General features: G+C 50.3%; 1 protein-coding gene across 4 annotated transcripts in view; it reads left to right on the top strand.

Annotated features, from left to right (window-relative positions):
- ARHGEF10 (Rho guanine nucleotide exchange factor 10) overlaps nt 1-18,178 on the top strand; it is a 135,028-nt gene that overhangs the window by 106,218 nt on the left and 10,632 nt on the right. For all 4 annotated transcript variants that reach the window (XM_025393711.1, XM_025393708.1, XM_025393710.1 and 1 more), the window contains 2 exons: nt 3,304-3,446; nt 15,815-15,989. In XM_025393711.1, the coding sequence (XP_025249496.1) occupies nt 3,304-3,446; nt 15,815-15,989 (318 nt within the window). The remainder of the gene's footprint in view (nt 1-3,303; nt 3,447-15,814; nt 15,990-18,178) is intronic.

The following is an 18,178-nucleotide window of genomic DNA, read 5'->3' as shown; positions in this document are numbered from 1 at the left end:
TCAGGGGTGGAATTTTAACTACCAGGCTTAGGTCAGGCAGGCCTAAGCCTGGTTTTGGGTCTGGTTTCTTGATTTCAGGTCTGGTTCCTAGGGGCCAGGCTACCTGCCTTTTGTTTCGCTTTTCTTTCCTTTTCTGAGCAGAAAACAATGTAAAACAATATAAAAGGGTCCGTCTCTTCTCTCAGTTCCAGCCTGGCCTGTGTGTGCACCTGCACCGAGAAGGCCTGGTCTTCTTTCTGACTCCAGTGGGCAGAGTCAGCACAGGAGCCGCTCCTGTCTCGCCCCCGCAGCCATCTGGACTCTGACCCTGCTGATCGCTGGCCGATCCCTGGCTCTTTGGCGGGCCTCTGATTGCCTCCCTGTCTTCCAGTGGGTGCCTCGGCCTGGCTTCCGGTCTGCACCCCCTCTTCACTTGGCCTCATGATTTCAGTTCTCCATGGACGGTTGTGTGTCCTGGGGCTGGGCTCTCCCATTCCAGTCCTGCTTTGTCATTCATCTGTTGTCATAACCTCTGCCAGCCTCCTTGGCCGGCTTTCCCATCCTGTCTCTGCTCCACGGTAGGTGGAGGCCACCTCCCTGCTGCTGCCTGTGTTCCTATCACTCTGCACTCAACTCTTTCATGAAGCTTCGTGGAGAAATGTGTGTTGATAAGACTTTTTCACATAATCTGGATTTTTTTCTGTTTTTCTAATTTCTATTAAATGCCATAGAAATCGCATTTCTATTAAATGGAAAAATCACATTTCTGTTAAATGGAATAGAAATCGCATTTCTGTTAAATGGAATAGAAGTCACATTTCTATTAAATGGAATAGAAATCACATTTCTATTACATAAAATGTATTTTATGCTTATGTCTCCCTTTTTTCCCCTGGGTTTACTAGCGAGCATCTCTCCAGCCTCTTACTTGTCTGCATCGCTGTCCTGTCCCCTGCGGAGCCCTGTGCTGGGCTGTGTTTTCGCCTCATCAGACGCGTTGCATGATCTGTAACTGAGATCTGCCGAACGTGTCTCTTTGCATCTTCCTCACCGAGTGCTGGCAGGCGTACCGTGTGGGAGTGTGCGAGGCAGCCTGTTCAGAAGCGCATAGCCTGCCACTTCGTTCTTGGTGGTGGGGAACGTGGCTGGCTGGAGGCCTCGGCCTGTGCAGAGGGTGGAGGAGGCTGCTTCCCAGCCCCTCACTGTTGCCAGGGCTCTGATGTTTCAAGGGACTTAAAAATCTGAAATTCTGTGGGCAATTTCCAGATTTTTAAGTGTTAGTTCAAAACATCATTAGCGTGTGCTTGGGTCCAGCTGCGATGTGGGCAGCCTGCTGAGGGCTCTGGCCTGGGGCACATACACAGGGAGAAGTCATCCCAAGAAAGACAAGCCCACACTGCAGAATGACCCACCCAGGTGCTCAGAGAACAAAGTTCAATTGTTGGAAGTTAAACCTTAACCAAGCAAAATGTCTGAAGTAGGCCATCCTGTCATTGATCTTGGAGTTCTTGTTTCAAAGGAATTGTGCTATTGGTAGGACTCTGCCAAGCCACACCGGACAGCCAGGATCCAAGCACAGTGGGCAGTAGATAGAGCTCTGACCTAGGATTCAAAACCCTGCGTTCTTGTGCCACTCCATGCCCTTCAGAGTGTGTGAATGTCAGAGAAAACTGTAGCTCTGCCCTGAACCCACATATTTCTGGAGGTTGCAGTGTGCAGTGCTTTAAAGGGCTATGAGTACCAAATGGGAAGGCCCATGCACGTGTGTATGCACAGGAGTGTGAGGGGATGTGCATGTGTGAGCAGGTGTGTGTGCATGTATGCACATGTGTGTATGCACACGTGATTGTGAGGGCATATGTGTGTGTGCAGGCAGGTTTGTGTGCCTTGAGTATACATGTGCACATGTGTGTGTCCATGTGTGCATGTGACTGCAGGTGTACATACTTGTGGGTGAGTGCGTATGTACATGTGCATGCCTGCGTGTGTGTGTATGTGTGTGACGTGCACGTGTGTGTATGCATATGGCATGTGCACTTGTGTGTGTGCATGCATGTGCGTTGTGCATGGGTGCATGTGCATATTTAATCACATAATGATACAATGGGCCCTGTGCAGATATTGCAAATGAAAAGCAGGCCTGTGTTCACTGAGGCTAATAATTACCCTGCAACACTTTTAGCCTAACTGCAACATAAAAGCATTTCCATTAACATTGAATCATAACTAAAAGTATGCCACAAAAGTCAAAGCTTGCATAATTGTCTTTTAGTGACTGCACACCTCCGCTTCAGACACTTGTTTTGTATTCAAAGGTTCAGTGCTTGAAATCCGGAACAAGGAGATAAGAACTGAGGCTGTGTTCTCCTGACTGAGTGAAGCATGTTTATTTGATTAGGAAGTCGACGGCATTGATGGATTAATAATTTAGTTACACTTTTAAGGTCGATGGCTTAATTAATGGTTAGATTGAGAATTGAAGAATTCATTTTAATTATTCATAGGATAATTACATTAGTCACTTTAAAAGTTTGTAGTAAATCTTGCCTCAAATAATTTTTATTGGTATTCAAGCTAGCAACTCATACTTGATATAAAGTGTGAAAGACTTCGTCAGTAGATCTTTGGAAATATTTTCAGACCAGAATATTTCATGTGACTCTAGGCTTCAAGAAAGGGAACAAACTCATCAAAAGTAAGGAATTCCTTTTTCTTCAATTTTGATTTCTTAAAGTATTCTGTGAATATATGGCCTCTCCTCGTGATGCAGTATAGAGCAAGGCACATGTTAGAACGGAAACAGCTAATGGGGAAATGTAACATCTCCCCAGTTATACTGTGAATGCAGTTCCTTTTCATGATGACCGAATCATCTTATGTACTATTATTGTAAACGGTAGTATTGATTGAACACCTGTGTGCTGGGTACTTTGCTGAGCTTTGTACGCGCATTATTTCATTTTTAATTTTTGAAACAACCTTTGTGGCTAGTGGTAGGATGGTCTCGATCTTACCCTGAAGGAAGCTGAGATTCAGGGTGAATGAGTGGTTTGTCTGGGACACACACGGAAGGGATAGGCAGTGGGGAGGGGGGATCCTGAGGGCTGCCTGTCCCGCAGCTGTCTGTGCTTCCCAGTTGTGCACCATGGCCTGACTGGGGCGGGTGTCAGCTTGTGAATCCCCGGACACACCCAGGATCAGGCACAAGCATTAACACTGTGGGTGATCTTTCAGTTGTCAGTTATTTAAAATGATGTGCGATCCCATTTTCCTGTTCCTGTGTACAGAAAACAACTTGAATGAAATGAAATATTTTCTTTTAAGATGGATCCTGGGATTCAGAACCTCAAAAAGTGATAAAGTTAGGCGTCCTGCCAGTTAGAAGTCTACTCATGATGGAAGACACCTTGTGGGCGGCTTCTGGAGGTCAAGTCTTCATCATCAGTGTGGAGACTCATGCTGTAGAGGTAAGTCGCTTACGTGGCTACACAGTGCGGAAAAGGTGCATTTCAGAAACAGCTCAGCTGACTTCCAGTGCCGAAGTCAAAGAAGACTTCTTGCCTGTGGCCACGTGCTAAAAGAAAATTCCTTCTAGCCGGGCATGGTGGCTCACGCCTGTAATGCCAACATTTTGGGAGGCCGAGGTTGGAAGATCCTTTGAGCTCAGGAGTTCCAGACCAGCCTGGGCAACAAAGTGAGACCCTGTCCCTATAAAAAAATTAGCTAGGTGTGGCAGTGCGCGCCGGTACTGGATGTGGTGGTGCGCACCTGTAGTCCCAAGTACTTGGGAGGCTGAGGCAAGAGCATCACTTGAGCCCGGGAGGTCCAGGCTTCATTGAGCTGAATTCTTGCCATTGCACTCCAGCCTGGGTGACAGAGCAAGACCCTGTCTCAAAAAAAAAAAAAAAAAAAAAAAGGGAAAGGAAAAGAAAATCCCTTCTAGATTTTGCTCAGAAAGACGAGATTAGCAAGAAAATTCAACTAACTATTTTTTAACCAGTTAGCTGTGTTCACTGGTTACCTGCTAAGTAAAAGAAACATTGCTTTAAGAAATGTGTTCAGTATGAACCTATAGAGTCCTCCAGGACTTAGGGAAAATTCGCATTTGATTGAGGTGACATTTAAATTCAATGGGCTTTGGATCATTCACCAAAGAATCAGGAGATAAGTGGGCAGGCATTTGGAAAACGCAGAGCTGGCCCTCTCCTCTAACACTCCAGATGCATGGGAATTTCAACATGAAAACGAAACTATAAGCCTCTAAGATAAAAAGCAGTAGAATAGTTTTATTACTTTGCAATGGGGAAAGCCTCTCCAAACATGCCACAAACCCAGACGTTACCATAATAAATAAAATGGTACAGTTTAATAACTTTTTTCACATTGAAATATGTGTATGAAATACTTATGGAGGAAAAATTGGGAAAAAATTTCCTGTATATATGACTAAGAATTAATGTTCTTAAAATACAAAGATTTCTTATTGAACTACGAAAAAGATAACCAACCCAATAGAAGATGTTCAAAGGACATGAACAGGCAACTCTCAGAAGAAGAAATAGAAATAAACAATAAACTCATACACATATAACTTAGCCTCGTTAGCAACTAACATTGCCTGTTAAAACAAGGCACTGTTTTATTAATAAACTTTATTTTTAGAGCAGTTTTAAGTTCACTGCAAAATTGAATGAAAAGTGCGGAATTTTCCATGTACCCCTCCCCCTACACACGCACAGCGCCACCCCCCCCCCGACCCCCCCCATGAGCCCCGTCCTGGAGTGGTGCGTTTGTTACAGTCAGTGAGCCCGCATGGGCCTGTCATCATTGGCCAGGGTCCACAGTCCCTCACCACTCAGGGGAGCCTGACATCATTGCCTGGGGTCCATAGTCCCTCACCACTCAGGGGGGCCTGACATCATTGCCTGGGGTCCACAGTCCCTCACCACTCAGAGGGGCCTGACATCATTGGCCAGGGTCCACAGTCCCTCATCACTCAGGGTCCACCAGGGGCTTATGCTTGGTGCCGCGGTTCTGTGGTTTTGGGCAAATGTATCGTAGCATTGTTCACCACTACAGCATCACGCAGTGGGTTCACTGCCCTGGACATCCTCTGCTCTCTGTTCAGCCCTCCCTCCCGCCGTCCCAGCAACCACTGGTCCTCACGATGCCATTTCTTCAGATTGACAGAAGGTAAATGCTAAGCGTCACCCGGTTGGAATGTGGGGCACAGGGCCCTCGGGACCACAGGGCCTTAGGGCAACCCCTCTGGAGGGCACCCACCTGTTACCAGTTAGCACTGCGGTTCATAACATCTTCCCTGCAGCTCCCCACCCTAGAGAAATCCACTCGACAGAGGAGCTTGTCCATTGCAGCCTTGTTGGCATCACAAACACTTGGGAGTGTCCTAAATGCATGCGGATGGGAGGAGCTGGGGAAATGAGGTCATCTGTGCCCCACGGAGCGGGTGAGCTCAGGCAGCGGGAGGAGGCCCACACTCTCCTTGTGGGTGTTCCTAAATGCACGCCCATAGGGGCACATGTGGGCAAGCAGGCTGCAGAACACTGTCCGAGCTCACTCCCAGGGAGGCTGCGGTGCCTGGTGAGCCCACCCGCGTCTGCTGTTGTCAGTGGCTGTGTGACATGCCAGCGTGTGTGTGTGCAGTTGGACAGACATTCCTGAAGTGATGAGGAAAAGGCTACATACTTCCTCTCACACTTGCATTTTTCAGTCATGTCATATGTGGTATTTATCATGAGGTTGCGCTCTTACTTTTTTACTGTCTGTTCATGGCCATCTTTTGACCCCACTGTCCTTAAACAAACTGGGATAACAACGGTGTGTTTTCAGCCAATAAAATGGACCAACTCATCATTGAAAATTCCTTTGGGCTGGGCACAGCAGCTCACACCTGTAATTCCAGCACTTTGGGAGACGAAGATGGGTAGATTGCTTGAGCTCAAGAGTTCAAGACCAGGCTGGGCAGCATGGCAAAACCCCATCTCTACAAAAAACATAGAAATTAGCTGGGCACAGTAGTGCACATCTGTCGGATATTTGGGAGGCTGAAGTGGGAGGATCACTTGAGCCCAGGAAGTCGAGGCTGCGGTGAGCCAAGATTGCACTGCTATACTCCAGCCTGGGTCAGAGGAAGACCCTGTCTCAAAAGAAAAAAAAAATTCCTTTGATCCTCACACAAAAGGTCACAGGAAAGAATGTCTTCAGTTGGGGCGAGGGGTCTAATTTCATCTCTTTGAAGGCTGTGAAGACGTTCTAATGATGAGATCGTCACAAATCCAGAAAGAAACGGTATTAAGAGCTTCTGAAAATACTCGTCTAGACCATCGTTAGGAGGGATGAACCAGTTCCCCGGGTTAGGAACTTTAGGACATTTTGCTGGTTATTTCATGAATCGCATTTGCACACCCTCATGAGACCAGATTCAGGACGTGCCTAGGCTACACCCTCTGTCGTCTCAGAGCACACCCTCATGAGACCGGTTTCAGGACGTGCCTAGGCTGCGCCCTCTCGTCTCAGAGGGAAAGTGGCTCCTGAGCTGCCCCGTGGATGCCGCTTTGGCTGGCAGGCACGGCGGGATGCGGGCTAATGCTGTCTTCAGCCAGGAAAGGGCTCTCCGGCTGGCCCCTGCAGAGCTGGGTCTGGTTAGGGATGCGAAGTCCACCCTGGGGCAAGGTGAAGATGGGACCTGGGTCCTGAGCCTCCTGGAGGCCAACGCTCTGCCATGGATCGTGAATAGCATTCCCGTATGTGTGTCTGTTTTTGACACAGCCTCCCCACATCCTTCGAGACCCGGCCTGCTAGACAGGGATGGAAAATAGCTGGACAGGGAGGTCGGGGTACATGTTAGATGATTTTTGGCAGTATTGTTCCTGTTACTTTTCATATCCATCTGGCACTTCTTATTTCACATGCCCAGAGAACGAGAAGCCTTCAGTGTTTCGTGGAGCCAGGGATTAGCTAGTGCTGCCAGGCAGGCCAGCACCGTTCCTGAGCTTGTCCACAGCCTTTGTACTCCATCAGTACAGCCATCCTAGTAACTGTGTAATACAGAGGCACAGGATTTCAGTACAGCCATCCCAGTAACTGTGTAATACAGAGGCACAGGGTTTCAGTACAGTCATCCCAGTAACTGTAATACAGAGGCACAGGGTTTCAGTACAGCCATCCCAGTAACTGTGTAATACAGAGGCACAAGGTTTCAGTACAGCCATCCTAGTAACTGTATTACAGAGGCACAAGGTTTCAGTACAGCCATCCCAGTAACTGTATTACAGAGGCACAAGGTTTACATCCTAGCTCAGCCATATAGTATCCAGTGATCTTGGATCAGCCACCTACCTGGGCCTAGGTTGTCTGAGCTGACAGCTGGGGGTAATTCCCCTTTCTCAGGCTGCTTGTAATTTATATGCTGTAAATCTCGAAGACTCAGAGAGAAGCAATGTGTTTGGATCCAGATATAGGGCTGTGTCCTTGCATTTTCAGTACCAAAATAACTAAATGCATTTTTAGAAAGAAGCAAAAATCTGCTCTCTCTGAAAACATGAAGTTCATCCTGCCGTTCCCGTTGTACAGGGAAACTGTGGCCAGGGGCGGGTGCAGCCCGCAGGACCTGAGCCTGCAGGATCCGAGCCCCGGGTGTGCGTCCGCCCTGCTGACGGCGGGGGCAGCAGCTGCGGGGGGATCCGTCCCGAATGACCATATGCTTCAGAACAGTGCCGGCCTGGGAGCTGCCTGCGATCTGAGCTTGGGTTGAGCGGGTTGGGAGACGCCAGCTGTATTTGGAAGAAAAAAGCACCTGAGGCTCTGAGGCTTCGGCGCTCCTGGAGTGACTGGGCCGGTGGAGGAGCCAGCCTGGTTACCAGTGGGGGTGGCCGGCCCCCGTTCCAGCTCTGGCACCGTAACAAAGCAGCACCGGGCAAACCAGTGGAGATGCCGAGCCAGGTGCTTGGTGCAGCACCCGCGACGTGGCAGGGGGCACCCACCTGCCTGTCAGCGCCGTCAGGAGCAGATGGGAAGACATGCCGTGGATGCTGAGCCGCTGCACGGTGCCGGTCACAGTCCCCTGGACAGTTTAGGGGAAGGGAAGTATCTCTTTTTCCCCAACTGCAAATGGCCCTTTACCCTGGGTTTGTCCAATTGCTGTTTAAATCTCATAGTGTTAGGAACACGGATGTAGTGCTGAGGGATCTGACATTTAGGAAAGGGAGAATCATTCTGGATTTCTAGGGGGCATTGCCTGGACAGGTCTGTTGCTTAGAACCTTGAGTCACAGCTCCTTTCAGTTGAATGACTACAGCTGCTTGAAGTGCAAACCTCTTCTTCCTCACTCTTGAGTTTCTACAACATGCAGTGCTCTTTGACTGAAGACAGATGGAAGGAAAGAAAGAGAGGAAAACGTTTTCTTGCCCCCATCCTCTACTGAAGGGAAAAACAGAATGAAATAATAAAATAGGTGAGATATTAAAGATGACCTAAATAGTGCAACATAGTGATTTTCTGCAGCAATGCATTTTTTCTCATAGGGATTTAATTCTTGTCATTGTGTAGAAAGAGACACAGGGCAACAAAACAGGCCTAAGCGGGCACGGTGGCTCACACCTGTAATCCCAGCCACTCGGGAGGCTGAGGCAGGAGGACTGCTTGAGGCTAGGAGTTCAAGGCTAGCCTGGGCAACATAGCAAGACCCTATATCTAAACATAGAAAATAAAACAACAGGCCCAGGTCAGCAGAAGAGGCCAGAGATCCCCGAACACTGTTGGATCCCAGTCCCTAGAGACCCCCGAACACTGGAGTCCCAGTCCCCAGAGACCCCCGAACACCATGGAATGTCAGTCCCCAGAGACCCCCGAACACCGTGGAATGTCGGTCCCCAGAGACCCCCGAACACCGTGGAATGTCGGTCCCCAGAGACCCCCGAACACTGTGGAATGTCGGTCCCCAGAGACCCCCAAACGCTGTGGAATCCATAGCCTTCTTTCTTTCAGACACTTTCAGAATCACACAATTTCAAGGCAAACAGAGACTTAGAGATCCTGTGGCCCAATGTTCTTGTTTTCAGAGAACCAAGGCTTAGAGAAAGGAGAAGCCATGCCCAACATCAGTGCTAAGGTAACATCCATATAATCTGTCCTCCAGCAGAAACATAGCAAATACTCACCAAGTACCTAGCATTGTGCGAAAACAAACCAACCACAGATGGTTGAGACATTGACAACACAGGCCCGGCTCTCCGTCCCAGGATGGCTGGGCTGCCAGCGTGAGTGAGGGTGCTGTGGAAGTTTCGGGGGCAACACTCCCTCCAGGCCTCAGGCTGGCACAGTGAGCCGATATCCAGGGGCCCTGCATCCCACAGTTACTACGAATTTCACAACGGCAGCAGCAAAGTGTCAAGCCAGGCATGCGTCCCTGTAGGCACAGGGCTCTCGGCAGCTGCCTAGGGATGGTGCCCGTGCAGCTGGCTGGTTGAGGGTAAGGAGGGATTCACTAAGAGAAAAACCAGGATGGCACCTCAGAGAGGGAGAGATGCATCAGGCTTCGAGACTACTGGTCCCCAAGGGGCTGCTGGACGCAGAGGGTGGGTCTGCGAGCGCAGTAGGGGACGAAGAGCTTGGGTCCTGTCACTGGCTCAGCTCACGGGGGTTGGGGGGAAGCATGGGCAGTGCAGACATCCCCATGCCCCTGAAGGTAGCCACCTTTGACTTGACTTCTTGGAGCAGAGTTCTGTGTAGTTTTCTTTTAAACAGCACTTTTGCTGCAGACAGTGCTGAGCCATTGAAGGGTTTTCAGCGTGGAACAGATTTCAAAATTTGTTTTCAGAAGAGTATTTTGCCAGAAGTGTAATGGGGTGTGAGACGCTTGGGTACTAGAACCAAGGAGGTTGTGCTGGGTTAAAAACTCTGGGACTGAGGCCCAACAAACCATGGGTTTGGTTTTATTTTATTTATTTATTTTTTTTTTAGGACGGAGCCTTGCTCTGTAGCCCAAGCTGGAGTGCAGTGGCGCGATCTTGGCTCACTGCAAGCTCTGCCTCCCGGGTTCACACCATTCTCTTGCCTCAGCCTTCCGAGGAGCTGGGACTATAGGCGCCTGCCACGATGCCCGGCTAATTTTTTGTATTTTTAGTAGAGACGGGGTTTCACCGTGTTAGCCAGGATGGTCTTGATCTCCTGACCTTGTGATCCGCCCGCCTCGGCCTCCCAGAGTGCTGGGATTACAGGCGTGAGCCACCGCGCCCAGCAGGGTTTGGTTTTTCTAAAATCATCTTTCCAGAAGTTTGGATCGTGATTGTGAAAGAGTCAACAGCCCGAGGAAAGAAAGAAGCGTCACTCGTCTATTCTCTAGTCACACCAGAGTTCCCTCATACGCCACGGTTGTTTGTTTTGCTTTTTAAAATCCTCTCTATGGAAGTCGCCTTCCTCTGCCCCAAACAGTTTTCCAGGGAGTAATTTCTGCTTTATTCTGAACTGGCTCAAGAAACCAGCTATGGGCCGGGCGCGGTGGCTCAAGCCTGTAATCCCAGCACTTTGGGAGGCCGAGGCAGGTGGATCACGAGGTCAGGAGATCGAGACTATCCTGGCTAACATGGTGAAACCCCGTCTCTACTAAAAATACAAAAAATTAGCCGGGCACGGTGGCGGGCGTCTGTAGTCCCAGCTACTTGGGAGGCTGAGGCAGGAGAATGGCGTGAACCCGGGGGGCGGAGCTTGCAGTGAGCCGAGATCACGCCACTGCACTCCAGCCTGGGAGACACAGCGAGACTCCGTCTCAAAAAAAAAAAAAAAAAAGAAAAAAGAAACCAGCTATGATGGAGACTTGTGCGTGAAACAGGCAGCAGGTGGCCAACAAATTAGATAATCTAGACGAGATGGACAGACTCTAGAGTGGCACAAACTACCAAAACTGAATCATGAAGAAATAGAACATTTGAATAGACCTAAAACTAGTAAGGAAATTGAATCAGTAATCACAAACTTCTGAACAACAAAAAGCCCAGGACCAGATGGCTTCACTGGTGAATTCTAACCAAACATCTTAAAAAAGAATTAACAGCACTCTTTCCCAAACTCTCCAAAAATATTGACAAGGAGGGAGCAACACTTCCTACTCATTCTGCAGTCAGCATGACCCCGATACCAAAGACACGACAAGAAAACCACAGGCCAGTACCCACTGTGAGCGTGGATGCAAAAATCCTCCACGGAAGACGTGCAAAGTGAGATCAACAGCATACTGAAAGGATTGTGTGCCCTGGAAAAATGAGATAGATTCCTAAAATGCAAAGGTGGTTCAGGACGTGAAAATCAGTCAGTGGAATGCATCACATCAACAGAATAATGGGGGGAAAATACACGATCATCTCAATTGATGCACAAAAAGTACTTGACAGAATTTATCACCCTTTTATGATAAAAACACTCAAACGAAGACTAGAAAGTGACTTTTCCTCCACCTGCCAAAGGGCATCTACAAAAAGCTCACAGCTAACATCATACTTTATGGTTAAAGAAGAAAAGTTTTCCCCTGAAGATCAAGAACAAGACAAGGATGGCTTCTACCATTTCTATTCGCAGTAGTACTGGAGGATCTGCCAGAGCAATTAGACAAGGGAAAAAAGCTGGAGGACTCAGATGAGAGGAAGAAGTAAAGTTGCATTTGCATATGATATCCTCTTGTATGTAGAAAATTCTGAGGAATCCACAGTAAAACTACTCGACTAATAAACAGGTTGAGCAAAGTTAGAGGGCACAAGATCGGTATACAAAAATCAATTAAATTTCTGTACACTAGCAGCAAACAACCTGAAAATGAGACAAAGAAAACAACTTCATTTATAATGCTGTCAAAAAGAAAAATACTTAGAGAAATTTTTAATCAAAAAATGCAAGATTTATACACTAAAAACTACAAGACATCATTCAAAGAAATTAAAGAATACCTAAATAAATGGGAAGGCATCCTGTGTTCATAGATTGGAAGACATACTATTGTTAAGAAGAAAACAGTCCCCAAATGGATCTGCAGATTCAACACAATTCTTATCAAAATTTCCACTGCTTTTTAATTTTTTTTTCAGCAAAACTTGACAAGCACATCCTGAGATTCATCTGGAAGTGCAGGGGATCCAGAAGAGCCAAAATAATCTAGAAAAACAACAAAATTGGAGGCTCACACTTCCTAATTTCAGATTTTACCACACAGACACATACATCAGTGACACAGACCGGAGACCACATGCGTCTGTGGTCACAAAATTTTCAACGGTGCCAAAACTATTCCATTTGAATATTGAATGGCCTCTTCAACAGGTGCTGCTGGCACAACTGGGTATCCATGTGCAGAAGAATGAAGCTGGACCCCTGCCTCACACCACATACAAAATTGTCTCAAGTGAATTAAAACATAAATGTAAGAGCTAAAACTATAAACCCCTTAAAAGAAATAGGAGTAAATCCTCATGATTTTGGACTAGACAGTGGTTTCTTAGATCTGACACCTCAAGCACAAGCAACCAATGTGGAAAAATAAGATACCTTGGGCTTCATTAAAATTAAAACCTTTTTGCTTCAAAGGACACTATCAAGGGACTGAAAAAGACAACCCACAGAGTGGGAGAAAATACGTACAGCTCATGTGAGAAGGATCTGGTATGCAAAGCATCTAGCACACTCTTAGTTAGGACTTAATAAAAAGAAAACTAACCCTATTAAAGGCAAGGGAACTGAATGGATATTTCTCCAAAGATTTACAGTCGACCCATAAGCACATGAGAAGATGGTCAGCATTGTTGCTTGTTAGGGAATCATGGCGCGAAACCACAATGAGGCGCTGTGTCTGTCACACACTGGGATGGCAGGAATAATGTTGTCAGTGGAGCCAGCACGCACGGGAGAGCACGTGAGGATGCTGGGAGACTCTTACTTGCTGGTGGGAATGCAGAATGGTACAATTTCTGGGAAGACAGTTTGTGATTTCTTCAGAAAGTAACTCATGGCATGACCAGGTGACCCAGCATTTCCAGTCGTAGGTGTAGATTCAGAAGAACCTGATATTCATGTAGACACGATTGACCATAGCAGGGTTATTTATAGTCAAAAAGCGGATGCAGCCCAGATGCCCAGGAACTCGTGAATGGACAAACAATGTGGTTCCTTCATACACAGGGACTGGATTCAGCCATGGAAAGGAGGGAAGCCCCGACTCACGCCACCAAGTAGATGTACCTGGAAAACGCCAAATTCAGAGAAAAGCCAGACGCAAAAGGCCGAACGTTGTAGGATTTTGTTTATATGAAATGTTGGAACAGGCAAATCCAGAGACAGAACATGGATGAGTGGTTGTCCGGGGCTGGGGAAGGGGGCATGAGGGTGATGAAATGTTCTGGAATTCAAGAGTGGTGAAGGTTGGCAACTTTCTGAATATACTAAAAAACAGAATTGCACCCTATAGAAGGGTGAACTTCATGATATGTGAATTATAGCTCAGTATTTTCAAAAGGAGGTGGCAGTTTTGGAGGTAGCTGGGAAGTTAGCAGGTGTCAGCCTGAAGCAGGTGGAGGAGCTGTCTCCAACGATGGCTGCTGGGAGCGGCCTGCCTAGCACAGGCAGGAGGAGGGGGAACCGCACAGCCCAGCCAGAAAGGGGCACACGGCTTTTCTTCCTTTCCTTTTTCCCTCTTTTTCTTTTTAATTTAAGATGAGTGAGACTTGTACATGCTTTGGGGCTGAATGACAGAAGCCAGGAGAGGCAGGGCCCCGTGCCAGGAGGAGGGCGAGGAGCGGGGCAGGAAGGAGCCAGTGCCAGGAGGAGGCCGGATTGGAGGTGGAGTGTCAGGGGAGTGTGGGCCTGCACGCCTTCTCCTCTGTCACGCAGGAGGCCAAGTCAGAGGGAGGAGGGATCAAAAGCACCCGCGCTAGAACCATCTGGAATGAGAACCCAGACTTCCCAACCCCCAGGCAGATGCTCTTTCTCCCACGCCGCACAGCCCAGATCGTTTAGACGGTGAAGAGCCTGTGAAGCTTCAGTTCATAAAACACTTGGGATCTTTGTGTGCGAGATTCGTGTTCCGCTGAGGGGTAGGAGCTGGGTTCTCTGCATAGGAACCAAGTCACAAGTTAGTGACGCAGACTCCTTCGCAATTGTGAGCACCAGTTCCTTCCCATTGACAAATATTTAAATTCAACTTGTGATTATCGAAGAAATTTTCTATGAGGAAACTACGGGCATATGGCAAGAGGCATTTATACGACTGACTCTAGAATGGGCATTTTAGAAGCAGGGCCTTCACTTCATATCAGGGGACCTGGGGGGGTTCCAGTTTGCTCCAGGGGGTGACAGTCAGATGTAGAGCCCGCTCCAGATCCACAGTGATGGGACTTGGGGCCGTGTGGGCCAGCCTCCCGCACCGTGTCACCTCCCTGGGGACCCCAGCCTCCCGCACCGTGTCACCTCCCTGGGGACCCCAGCCTCCCGCACCCTGTCGCCTCCCTGGGGACCCCAGCCTCCCGCACCGTGTTGCCTCCCTGGGGACCCCAGCCTCCCACATCGTATCGCCTCCCTGGGACCCCAACCCCTGCGTGCCCAGCCTGAGGACACAGCCCCCTCCTCAGATGACATCACTCTCAGGCCCTGCAATGCTCCTGTGTAGGCTGGGGCCCTCCTCTACCCTCCGCTCCTGATGGAATCTCAACTGAAACAAGAGGCAATACCACGGGAGATGGGATCTGCCAACCACTGAAGTCGCATCCCTGAGTTCCTGCCCAGTGGGCTCTGGGTGCAGCTTGGTGCTGCAGGGTGGGGTTTGGTGCCACGGGGCATGTGCGTGGAGTCAGCAGTCTCCACCATGGGGGCCGTCGTCTTTTCTCTTATTCTCAGATTGTGGGACAACTCATAGGGCGGACATGTCAGTCTGGTGGTTTCCTGTGGGTTTTTATGAGTTTCATCACTTTACTTTAGATAATTGTGCAGGATCGTGAGTTTCCTTAATTTCAAGAGCTGTGAGTCTGCTGGTTCCTGGGGCACACAGTGTCTCTAAGCTTCGTCCCATCCCTCACCCCTGCTGCCCCCTGCAATCCCTGATGGGCAGGGCGGGGGCAGTTCTCCTGGGACTGATCCCACAGAGCCTGAGTGCCAGGCAGCCCCTGAGGCCACGTGAGGGGGTCGCTGTGTGAGCAGCCCCTGCTGGCTGCGGGGTGACGAGGGCCCAGGCCCAGGCACCAGTGGGAACCCTCAGAGCAGGCTGCTGGGATGCACTTTTGGAGCTGTGGGGCTGCAGCTGAGCCTGGAAGCTCCAGAAGGACCAGGTTGCATGGAGAAGCAGAAGGCGCCTGTCCAGGACAGCAGAGCTAAGAGGAAGCATGGACTCAGAACCAGGGTTGGGCTGCAGGCAGGCGGTGGGGACCCACGCCACAGCCTGGAGACCTCAGGGAAGGTTCTGGGCAGGTTCTGATGGGCCTGGGGGAATGGATCAGCCTCCTCCATCAGTCCCCACGGTTCGGGTCCTCCTGTGCCTCTTGTCTGCCTGCCCGTGTCTCCTTTTGGACACAAGCTCAGTGGCCTGGGCCCCTCGGCAGGTACACCATGCCTGTGTCTTCAGAGTGGCCGTTTTCTGGGCTCATGAAGGAGCCAGGATGATTAAAATGGCAGGCAGTTGGGTTGCTGGTGTTCGGTTGCTGGGGAGGCCTGTGATTGGGGCAAAGCCTGCTGCTGTGTTGCAGCCACTGAATGGCGCTCCAGCTGGACACCACACGGACCCAACAGGTCCCAGTCAGACTCGCTCCATGGGGCCAGCAGACTTGACCTTCTCTCGATTTCACAGGGTCAGCTGGAGGCCCACCAGGAGGAAGGCATGGTGATCTCCCACATGGCCGTGGCCGGCGTCGGCATCTGGATTGCCTTCACCTCGGGGTCCACACTCCGCCTTTTTCACACGGAAACTCTCAAGCACCTGCAGGACATCAACATCGCCACCCCTGTTCACAACATGCTGCCAGGTAAGGGGGTGGGACGGGGCCCAGGGGTGGGCATGGGGGTGCGGAGCACCGTCAGCCCACCTTAGTGCTTCCTGGTGCAGGACACAGAGGCCCCTGAAGGAGCCACGTGCTGGGAGGAGCCACGTGCTGGGAGGAGCCACGTGCTGGGAGGAGCCACGTGCTGGGAGGAGCCACGTGCTGGGAGGAGCCACGTGCTGGGAGGAGCCACGTGGCGGTGCCATCTCTATAGGTCAAAGCGGGTGGGAGACGATTTCTCATTATCGGCACAACAAGGCCCTGGAAGCCGGGACCGGAGGCTGAAGAAGGCAGAACAGGAGGCCTCCCTGCGGCTGGGGGGCTGTTGGGGAGAGGCTGTTTGTGAATGCCCCGTTGCTGGTGGATATCACTGCAGTTTCTGGGCAGGGAGGGAGGCCGTTACACATTGAGTTTTGGAAGGATCATCCTGCAGCAGGGTGTGGAGAAAAGAAATGAGGAGGGGCCCAACTGGCTTCCTTCATGGGTAGCCTGGGGCCACACTGGGGTCCATGGAAGGGCTGTTTTGGTTCTTTGCCTGCTGGTGAGTATTGGAAGATGTTTGCAGTTTTAAGGGGAGGGCATGAAGTAAGGGCTCTGCCTCGGTGCCCCTCGGCTGCTGTGACACACGCCACAGATGGGCAGGCTTACAAGCCAGAGAAGCTGCCCCTCCGCGTTCTGGAGGCTGCATGCCCAGGAGCACGGTGCCTGCAGGGCAGGTTTCTGGGAGGATCTGCTTCCTGCTTTGCAGTTGCTGCCTTCTGACTGGGGCCTCATGTGGTGGAAAAAGAGCCCTGGGGTCTCCTCCGCTTCCTGTAAGGGCGCTAATCCCATCATGGGGACCCTATCCTCATGATCTCATCTGACCCTAATCACCTCCCCAAAGCCCCGCCTCCTCGTACCATCCCACTGCAGGCAGGGCTGACATCGAAATTTGGGGAGATACAATCAGTCCATGACGCGCCATTTATGATCCATTGAAAAAAACCACAATGATTAGGGGTCCGGTTCTAGAACGGGTGTGAGGCTGTCCTTTGACAAGGGGAGGATGAGGAGGATGAGGAGGCATTGAGGATGTTCCTCGGGGCCGCTGCGTCCCCTCCGCACTCCCATTGGAGGTGGGAGGGTGAATATATTTGGTGCATGGTGAGTCCGTGATAGCCATTCTTTTCTCACGGGCTGACTGTACAAGTCATTGTTAAAATACTCCAGGAGATTTCTCTTGGTGGAGAAAAGGAGGAAAAGGAGGAGAAAAAAAAGGAAAAGGAGGTTTATGTAACCTGCAGATTTATATTTAGAGAACCAAAATGGTTAAGTCCCCGTGGCTTAGAAAGCAGACGGACGCTCTGCTGCGGACCTTGTGTTTTCTTTGGAGCACTCGCTGCTGGAGCAAATGTTTGCCGCAGGAATGGGCTGTCGTTGTTGGGACAGAACCAAGTCACATCCGTAATTGCCAAAGCTCTCACGTGGCAGTGAGTGTCCGTGTGTTCAAAGTTCTGTACACAAGGGGAGGTGAGGAGGGCGTTGCGAGAAAAACCTCTCCCCTCGACCTCCCGTGGGCTGCAGCCCCTGAGCCTCCCAATCCCGCCCCGGCTGCCTGCAGCGCAGGCCTCCCTCTGGGGAGGAGCAGCCCACGGTTACCCTGGTTCCAGAGTTCCGAGAGCAGCCATGGAAATGCAGCGGCCCCGCAGGATCTTTGGTGTTTATCCCTCTCCGGTTAGGATCAGAAAGAAACTCCTAATGAAGGGAAGGCTCTGGCCAGTGTGAGTGGAGTCTGTATTTTGAATTTGATTTTTTAATAAAATAACCCTTGCACACGATTTAATAAAAGCCAACAGCACTCACGCCCAGGCTATGAAAAGCAAAGCAGGATAGGAAAGGCTGCGCTCTGGGGACCTACAGCCTCGCCCCTGTCCCAGCACCTACCCACTGTCAGCACCCGCCCCCACCCCCGCCCCCATCCCCACCCCCCACCCACTGTCAGCACCCGCTCTCGCCCCCATTCCCACACCCCACCCCATAGACAGGGCTCACCCCCAGCCCCCATCCCCACACCCCACCCACTGTCAGCACCCGCCCCCATCCCCACACCCCACCCCATAGTCAGCACCCACCCCCATCCCCACACCCCACCCCATAGACAGGGCTCACCCCCAGCCCCCATCCCCACACCCCAC

This window comes from Theropithecus gelada, chromosome 8 (genome assembly GCF_003255815.1).
Source record: "Theropithecus gelada isolate Dixy chromosome 8, Tgel_1.0, whole genome shotgun sequence".
Classification (NCBI taxonomy): domain Eukaryota; kingdom Metazoa; phylum Chordata; class Mammalia; order Primates; family Cercopithecidae; genus Theropithecus; species Theropithecus gelada.
This window is presented reverse-complemented; position numbering and strand designations above follow the sequence as displayed.